The sequence below is a fragment of the Trypanosoma cruzi genome, genomic scaffold, assembly GCF_000209065.1.
Source record: "Trypanosoma cruzi strain CL Brener 1047053516751 genomic scaffold, whole genome shotgun sequence".
NCBI classification, from domain to species: Eukaryota; Euglenozoa; class Kinetoplastea; order Trypanosomatida; family Trypanosomatidae; genus Trypanosoma; species Trypanosoma cruzi.
This window is the reverse complement of record NW_001849176.1, coordinates 20,205-28,929: the sequence shown is the minus strand read 5'-3', so window position 1 is coordinate 28,929 and position 8,725 is coordinate 20,205. Positions and strand designations below refer to the sequence as shown.

Below are 8,725 nucleotides of genomic sequence, written 5' to 3'. Positions count from 1 at the left end.
TCATCAGGGTTGATGCTCTTGTTCAGTTCCTTGCCACCGAAAAAGTCAGACACCAGCTGCATCACCTTTGGAATGCGGGTGGAGCCGCCGACGAGCACCACGTCGTGCACGGCACGCTTGTCCATCTTGGCGTCCTGGAGCACACGCTCCACCGGCTGCAGCGTCCCTCGGAAGAGGTCGCCGCAGAGCTCCTCGAAGCGGGCGCGAGTGATGGTTGCCTGGAAGTCCACGTTGTCGAACAGCGCGTCGATCTCAATCGTCGCCTGTGCCGCGGACGACAGCGTGCGCTTGGCGCGCTCGCAGGCGGTGCGGAGGCGGCGGAGGGCGCGCTGGCTTGTCGTCAGGTCCTTGCCCTTGTTCTTGCGCTTGAACTCGTCCGTGAAGTGCGACACGAGGCGGTTGTCAAAGTCCTCGCCGCCCAGGTGCGTGTCGCCGTTCGTCGCCTTCACCTCAAAGATGCCACCGTCGATCGTCAGCAGCGTGACATCAAACGTGCCGCCGCCAAGGTCAAAGATGAGCACATTGCGCTCCTTGCCGTCCTCCACTTTGTCCAGGCCATACGCAATGGCGGCAGCTGTCGGCTCATTGATGATGCGCAGCACCTCCATCCCCGCGATCGTGCCGGCATCCTTCGTCGCCTGCCGCTGGGAGTCGTTGAAGTACGCGGGCACAGTCACCACGGCCTTCTTCACCTGCTTGCCCAGGTACGACTCCGCAATCTCCTTCATCTTTGACAGCACCATCGAGCTCACCTCCTCCGGGTTGAACGTCTTTGTCTCGCCGCGGAACTGCACCTGGATCACCGGCTTGTCGTCGCCCTTCGTGATGACCTTGAAGGGCCAGTGCTTCATGTCCGACTGCACAACGGGGTCGCTGAACTTCCGCCCAATGAGGCGCTTCGCGTCGAAGACGGTGTTCGTCGGGTTCATCGCAACCTGGTTCTTCGCGGCATCACCGATCAGACGCTCCGTGTCGGTGAACGCCACGTACGACGGCGTTGTGCGGTTGCCCTGATCGTTCGCAATGATCTCCACGCGCTCGTTCTGCCAAACACCAACGCACGAGTAAGTTGTGCCGAGATCGATGCCGATGGCTCCCTCGTACGTCATTTTCTTCTTCTTTCCTGCTGTTTTTTAAAAGTTAGCTCTCGACCTTGATTGACTCTGGCGTGCTCCGTGGCACAGGGCGGAGGAGCGGGGGAGAAAGGAGGAAAGGGAAATATTTATGAATAGTTTGTGGTAAAGCTTTTTTTGTTGGTTATTTCCCTGTTTTTCCGTTTCGTGGTAGTGTTATTAAAGGCCTCTACTTTTTTTCAGTGTTTTTCTTTTTTACGAATGATTTGTAGTGTATACATTGAATTTGGTATCAATTTGTTTTATTTGCTTTTTTTAATTTTTATCGATATTTTTGGCGATAATGTGGCTTTTTTAATTCCTTTGCTGCCTCTTCTAGAGTTTCCCCCGACTGATAATCGGGGTTGGAGTGTGATGATGTGCTCGAGTTTTTCTTGTTGGGAGTGTTGGCGTGCTGTAATTGCCGTTTTAGGTTTTCTTTTCTCTCCATCAACCATTTGTCAATGTCATACCTGGTGAAGCCCGTTTTTGGTGAACGGGTGGTGTTGTGAGTGGCAGAAGCCGGTCCTTCAGTGATCTGTGCTTGTGTTTTGTCCGAGTTTTTTTCAGGTGTTTGGGAGGGTGTTTGTTTTTTGGTTAATGCTTCCCATTGTTGTTCTTCTTTTTGTTTCTGGGGCCTCTTTGAGGCTGCTTCTCCTATTTCGTCAATGATAGTGGCGACGTAACGCAATCCGCCGAGGTGGCTAAAGATGGCGTTGAGGTGTGGGCTGCTGTGCTCACGGCACGGCACGATGGGGAGCACACTCGAGTCTGTATTTGACGTCTGAAGCAAAAGTCGGGTACGGAGACGAGCGGCGCAGTCCACAAATGTTCTCAGTAATTCAATAATGGATTCAAGTACGGCACTCAGCTCTGTGTCCGCTTCTGCTCGAACAATATGGCTACTCTCGTAGCGTTCGCTAGCCTTCTCCGGCGTCGCCGCCTTTTCAAGAAGAGAGCGAAGGTGCCGTCGCTCCTCCGCATGGAGTGCTGCGCGTTCTTCGAGAAGGCGCTCGTTTGCCTCCTTTTCACGAAGGAGAAACGCCTGCTCCGCCGTCTTGCTCTCTAAATCACGCACCTTCTCCATCAGCTCCCGGACTTGTGCCTGCGCGGTGGTTGTGCTTATGCCGTCATCCACTGTGGCCGGGTACTGTTTCACGGGCTGAATGGCCCCTGCTCGTTGCGTGGACGGCGACCAGAGGGGCGCATATGGCACCTCTGTCGTCATGCTGCCGCGGTCCACAGTTGACACGCGCCGGTGGGGTGCGGCATCGGTTCCCGACGCAAAGACGTCACTCCTGCCTGCAGCCTCTCGCTCCATCAGAATTTTGACATCCTCCAAAAGAGCGTCGTTCTGCGCGTTGAGTGCCCGCAGTTCTTCTTTGGCGAGTTGCTGCTGCTGATCGCTCACCTCGCGCTGTCGCTGCAGTAACTGCTGCAGGTTGACAACACCCTCCTCTGCCACCACGCGTGCCTTGCGCTCCGCCTCCAACTCATTGATCAGTCGTTCGTTCTCCGCCGCAAAAGATACAATCTCACTTCTCACCCCTTCCAGCGCATTGCTCTCGATCTGTTCCATGGCGGCACTGTCCGCTGCAGTGCGTGTGTGTGAAGAGTGGTAATGTGTTGCCTTCGCCTTGGCGGATTTCAGCTCCCGTTTTAGTGCCGCCACCTCGCGTGAGAGACGGCGGCACTGCGCCGCCATTTCTGCGCCTTCCTCCCTTGCTTCTTCAGCTGCCCGAAGCCTTTCTTGGAGCCTCCCCATCTCCGCGCCACTCTCACGCGACTTGGCGCTGGATTCCTGCAGCCTCTTGGCCTCTCGTTCGATGTGTTCTTGCAGGTGCCGCTGTTGGCGCTTCACTTGATCCTCGAGCACGCCGAATTCGGCTCGCCAGTCGCGGTTCTGTGCCTCGAGCTGCGCCACCTCCTGCATCAGCGCTGCCTTCTCCTCCACGAGTGCCGCATTCTCACGCTCCAGACGGTGCGTCTCGTCGAGCACGTGTTCCAACTCCTCCGTCTTTTTCTGCAGCTGTTGCACCGCACGGAGATAATTCAGCGATGAAGGCGAAGACTCCATTTTGCTCGTCTTTTCGCAACTCCGGCGCAGGCGCGGCCCAACACTTTGCCCCAAAAATAAACCAAAAAAAAAAAAAGAAATAAATAAATAAATAAATATGCAAAGCACACATCACACGCATACAGGGAGATACATGGAAAGAAAGCAGCAGACACAAGGCGCTAAAAAGACATGTAATGCTCGAGCAAAACGTCACGGAGACGTGTGAAAAATAAGGAGAAACGCAAAAATAAATAAAGAGACCTTTCAAGTACGTCCCCCTTGTATATATAATTCCTTTGGAATAAGTTTCCAGTGGATGGGCCACAGGAGTTACTACTGCGCACGTCACTTGCACATTGGAGTTCAGTTCAATAGAGAGGGACGAAGGAAGAAGGAAAGAGGGAAAAGAAGGGGGAGAGGGGCGCATAGAAGCAAAGAAACATAATAAGGAACAACATCGGATTCACCATAACGCGTAGTGGGCCTCCAATACACCCGCAACATTATCAAACGTGTACTTCGTTCCATCCACAAAAATCAAGCCATCAAAGATGCCCCATGCATGATCCAAATTGCCGTTCACGACGCCCAGGTGAAAGGCGCCATCATGTGCGTCGGCACGGCGAAAACGAAGGTGAATGCCATTTCCTGTAACATCCCATATTTCAGCCGTGTTCGCGGCTGTATTGGCGATCGTAACTCTACGAAACTCCACACGCGTGTCAAGCACCACAGCCTTTCTGCCAGTGTAGAATGTGTTCTCCACACTTTTGTTATCCACATCGTATGTGCCTTCCGAAAGGTGAAATCCGTAGCCGGCGGGGGCGGTGGCACTGGCCCAATGCCAGTGCGTCTCGCGACGTAACAGGCCACGTGTGTAGTCCATAGAAAAGTACCCTTCCCCGCTCCATTCCTTTCCGTTGAGTCGCATGTTGAGAGGCGTCTGCAAAGGCGCGGCTGCCAGTTTATTTACGAGTGCGGCACGCCGCGGCCCGAGCGGGAACACAATACCAAGAAATTCCTCAGGGAGGGTTGCCACGGCATGCACTTCGTACCTCTGCGACGCTGTCCTTGTACCATTGCCCGTTTGTTGCCACACGGTGCCCGTGACGTCAACTTTTATGCTGCGATCCTCAAAACGAAGACTGGCTCGCTGGGAGGAAAACGGGGGATGAAACTCCACTCGATGTCCTGCACTAGTGGGGCCCATCTTACCCTTTTCATTGGGTATCCATCTGCCGCCAAACCAAGGTGCCAGTAACGGCACGATGGTCATGGCCTTCCAACTCTCTTCCGAGTCCACATTGTAGAGGCTGACGGTGAAAACAGAAATGTAATTAAATTGAAGAACAGCAACTCCCACAAGCCATGGGCCGGCGGTAATTCCGACCCAGACAAACTCCTTTTTCTGCGTGTAGCTTTGAACAGCGTTCAAAGGATGCAGCTGTACGGAGTAGGACGGCTTCAATGTACGTCCCCAGACATAACCTCCTGTTGCTGCGTCGTATGACGACTTTGCTTCCTGGAGGGCGAAGGAAAAAAAAAGTGTGCGTACTTCTTTCAGTTCCACGAAATTAGGGACCTCTTTGTCCTTTTGTAGCCACGGCACCGCAGCCGCCGCAGCCACCACGACACAGCCAATAACAACAAGCCCTTTCCACATTTTTTATTTTTATTTTCAAGAAGAAAGCCTTGTCGTGTCTTTATCTAAAAGGCAAGAAAAACACACACGCATGGAAAGCAAAAAAGAACAACAAAGCCAACAATAACAACAACAACAAGAATGAGTGGAGAGCAGTGCAGCAGAACATAAAATAACAAATTTTGTGTTTGGGACTCCTTTAATCTCTTCGGAGTTTGTTTGTGTTCGCCCTCCGCTACGAAATTCATCGGTTCCCCCCCACCAATTCCCCCCTTTCGGGCACTTTACCACCCCGTCGTTAGAATCGCTTGTGTGTGTCGTGTTTCCTGAAGTAGCTCGTGTATTCCTGCTTCTTGATGATCTTCCGGAACTTTGTCTCGGTTTCGCTCTGCTCCTGGGCGGGGTTGTCCAAGTCAGGCCCCCGCATCACATCGACTCCCTTCCTAATAACGTGCTTGAGAAAGAGGTGCTGAATCATGCGTGACAGAGTGTTCGCCAACACACATGCATTTCGTGTGCCGCAGTTGGTCACGCCAAAACAGCCTAAATCGTGTTCGCAGTTGTATCGAAACGATGATGCCGCCGGAACGTATTCCATTCCCATCACATGTCGCGTCAGTTGTATCCGCTGACACCGCTCCTGTTTCCTACCCAGCCACTCCACTCCAAAATCAAAATGCGGACCCGCTTTGGTGATTCCCGCAACCCCTAGTGTTGTCCGTGCATGACGTATGGCGTCAAGGGAGAGCAGCAAAAGTTTTCCGTAGTCCTCCACAGGTGCGTATAGATTCATGGAAGCGTTCAGGAGCGGTGGACCGCAGTTTTCAAGAGCCCCCGTCTTAATCGGGTGGAAAAACCTCTGATGCTGCAGTGAAAGGCCTCTCGGTTGGTAGAACATTTCATTTGGGTCACGCCACAACATGGGCGGGCCATATCCGGCTCCGTGGCTCTGCGCAGGCTCAAACACGGTCTGCCGAATGGACTCTTCAAAAGAAATACCGCCCAGCTGCCGCTCCACAGCTGCAATGAGCAACGCAACAGAAAAGTGGGAAACTTTGGGACTGGATAGCCATCTCCTTGAACGCAATCCCACCCGAATACGTGAGGAGGAACGCAAGTATTGCACGTAGTTCTCCCGTTGTTGTTGTCCTGTGAGGGCATTGGCGGATCCCCCTTGAAAGAATCGACTGATCGGCTTGTAAACACAACGCTGAGTTGCGGCGCATATGTTCCACGCAAAGAGAGGACGAAAACAATGGGCTTCCGCATCCTTCAGCACCTGCTTGTCGTCGACAACTGTATCAAAGGCAAGAATACTCCGCGCCGTCACAGAGGGATCCAGCTTATCTTCAAGCTCCGGTAAATAGTGAGCCAGAGGGGCCTGCAGGTCAAACACGCCTTTGCCATGCATCTCACAGAGGTAGCCGGCTGTCACGGGCAGCGAGAGCACACCGTATGTAAGCGGGTCCCTTAGTTTCATGTGGTTCCCCTTGTCGTCCATATCGCGTGGCCGTGTGCCGTCGCGGTAACCGCTCGCGAAGCAAAAAGGGCTACCGCCGTAAAACAGACCCCCCTGATATCCGGGGGAGGCACGCAGCTTCTGGCTGTGGCCGCTCACCATCAGATGGGCAAGTTCCAACACACTCCGCACGACGGGAGGGATGTCATCTTGCATGCCTTGACGTATCTCCTCCTGTGTCACTGCCGCCCGCTGAGAGTTGAGGATCTCCTCGCGACTTTTGACGGGAGGAAAATCCATCCCGATCCGTCGACTCTTTTTTTCCCCCTCCCTACCACCGTCCCCTTCTTTTCGCTGCTGCTGCTGCTGCTGCTGCACCTCCTCTGCCATGTCGATGGTTCCCCTAAAGCCACCCTCTTCTTTCGCGCACCAAAAACCATCCACCGCTGGCGACAGCAAAAAAAAAAGGAAAAAAAAGGAAAAAAGAGACAAAAAGACAAGGTCAATAAAAGAAAGAGGGAAAAAAACCCAAAAGTAATGGACGTGGAAGCAACAACAACAAAAAACAAAAAGAGCATCACGCCCCCCCTGCGCCGACACGCAAATAGCTGCAAGCGGCGTGAGAATTCATCATTATATGGGTTAAACGCGGGTGCAGCGGAGAAGGACAGACAGCAGAAACTACGCTACACGTTGCTGCGACACAAACAGTTCCAGGAGCTCGTCCGCCGATTCCTGTCCAACGCCACCACCACGCAACTCTGCTACAAACTGCGCCTTTTCTCTCCAGTGCTCCTTTAGTTTGAGCAGCGAGGTCATAGGCTCGCAGTTTGGCCGCGGAAGTTTTTGCTTCTTTACAATCGCAATGCAAGTCTGCTTGCGCCGTTCCGCAATCCACTTCTTCGCTGGAATGGCAGAATGAAACGCAATGGCCTCCGCGGCGATGGCAGGGGCGTAGCCAAACTGCAGCCGGTCCGTCGGACTGCCCTTGCCGTACTCGTCCACATCCACGGTAGCGTCTGAATGGGCATTCACGTGTGGTGCCGAGAAGGCACTCACCAGCGCTTTCTGCAGCGCCTCTTTCTTATTGCTTGACGGCCGCTGCTGCCGTTGTGCCGGTGTCGACGTCGAGGGGTGTAATTTCGGATCGATCGTCATCTTCTTCGTTTTTTTCCCTTCCTTCCGCCGCCCTGCCGTCGCCTTCGGCGCCGTCGTTGTTTTTTTCACCATCGCGTCTTTTTTTTTTTTTTCCTTCGCTCTGGTGCACATTGCAAACAACAACACAACACAGCAGGAAGAAGAGAAGGAAGGAGAGGAAAGAGCGTCCCACAGTCTGTGCTACGCACGACACGCAGACAACACAACATAAGAAACGTGTGGGACGGAGTGCCGCTATCGTCTCCCCTCCCCCCCGCCAAGCACTGAAGCAAACGACTCATCGCTGCTGGTGAATTTCACAGTCTCTCTTCTCGTTTTCAGCACTTTGGATGGGCCAAACCGAAAAAACAAAAAAAAAAGTATTCTGCCCACGGAAAAATAATAAATAAGTAATTGCAGAAGAAAAAAACTTATTTGGCTAGCCCTCATCATTCCTTGGATTACTGCGCGGGCGCTTTCTCCCTGCACTGGAGTCGCGTGGTGTTGACCCGCCTGATCCTCCGACTGCGTCCCCATCATTCTCATTGGTGTCGTCATCGTCATCGCTACCGCTGTCGCTTTCGTTGTTGTTTTCTGTTCCCTTGCGGGATTCACGCTGCAGTGTCTTCATGGCTTTCTGCACAAGTTTCATGATCTTCGTTGTCTTAACATCCACCGCGTGCGTTTCTGTGTAGTTCGGCAACTGCTGCTCAAGCCATTGTTTGCCGTGCGTGAGAAACGCCACATGCCGTCGTAACTTCTTTGAGAGGGGCAGTGGCATCGTGGCCAGCGCCGTTTCAAGTTCTGTGAAGCCACTTGTAAGACGCTGCGTTGCGTCCATAATAGACACGGCCACCGCATCCTTTGCCGAGAAGTTCTGCGCCACTTCAATCATCTTTTGCACCGCTTCGTCGCTGAGGCGCTCGGTGTTCTCAACAATGAGTGTCTTCTTTACGTTTGCGAGTTCCTCGGAGGCGGTAATGGTGAGAATACCGTCCGCGTCCACGCTGAATGTAACTGTGATGGTCGGGTCGCCCTTCTTGGCACGTGAGATGCCATCCAGAATGAAAGCACCTAATTTGTGGTTGTGGCGCGTCAGCGGTCGCTCGCCCTCGAAGACCTGCACCTCCACCTCCTCCTGGTTGTCCTCCACGGTGCTGTATTCCTTCGTGGCGCAATACGGTATGGTGGTATTGCGGCGAATGATGACATCAAACTTGCCGTCATCCACCTCGACGCCAATGGAGAGGGGCACCACATCCATCAAAACAACATTTGCCGTCTTTTCGGACTGTTGCTCAGCCGAGGTGCTGATG

At 53.4% G+C, this 8,725-nt stretch overlaps 6 protein-coding genes across 6 annotated transcripts, besides 6 other annotated features; all 6 read right to left on the bottom strand.

Moving 5' to 3' along the window:
- Tc00.1047053510439.61 (heat shock 70 kDa protein, putative) lies at positions 1-1,109 on the bottom strand (the record flags this gene model as incomplete). Its single annotated transcript, XM_800610.1, has 1 exon — positions 1-1,109. A coding segment is annotated over one exon (1,109 nt), but the record flags the coding sequence as incomplete, so codon positions are not given.
- Positions 1-8,725: a sequence feature (heterozygous, non-Esmeraldo-like haplotype).
- On the bottom strand, positions 1,396-3,189 carry Tc00.1047053510439.50 (hypothetical protein, conserved; the record flags this gene model as incomplete). The annotated part of the gene is made up of 1 exon (XM_800609.1): positions 1,396-3,189. The coding sequence occupies one exon, from the start codon at positions 3,187-3,189 to the stop codon at positions 1,396-1,398; it is 1,794 nt and encodes a 597-aa protein (XP_805702.1).
- Positions 3,244-3,287: a microsatellite.
- Positions 3,545-3,592: a repeat region.
- On the bottom strand, positions 3,635-4,834 carry Tc00.1047053510439.40 (uncharacterized protein; the record flags this gene model as incomplete). Its single annotated transcript, XM_800608.1, has 1 exon — positions 3,635-4,834. The coding sequence occupies one exon, from the start codon at positions 4,832-4,834 to the stop codon at positions 3,635-3,637; it is 1,200 nt and encodes a 399-aa protein (XP_805701.1).
- Positions 4,921-4,952: a microsatellite.
- On the bottom strand, positions 5,112-6,662 carry Tc00.1047053510439.30 (hypothetical protein, conserved; the record flags this gene model as incomplete). Its single annotated transcript, XM_800607.1, has 1 exon — positions 5,112-6,662. The coding sequence occupies one exon, from the start codon at positions 6,660-6,662 to the stop codon at positions 5,112-5,114; it is 1,551 nt and encodes a 516-aa protein (XP_805700.1).
- Positions 6,626-6,648: a microsatellite.
- Positions 6,730-6,767: a sequence feature (T-rich).
- On the bottom strand, positions 6,954-7,541 carry Tc00.1047053510439.20 (hypothetical protein, conserved; the record flags this gene model as incomplete). Its single annotated transcript, XM_800606.1, has 1 exon — positions 6,954-7,541. One exon carries the CDS (start codon positions 7,539-7,541, stop codon positions 6,954-6,956), a length of 588 nt encoding a protein of 195 aa, XP_805699.1.
- Positions 7,849-8,725, bottom strand: Tc00.1047053510439.10 (heat shock protein 70, putative; the record flags this gene model as incomplete). Its single annotated transcript, XM_800605.1, has 1 exon — positions 7,849-8,725. A coding segment is annotated over one exon (877 nt), but the record flags the coding sequence as incomplete, so codon positions are not given.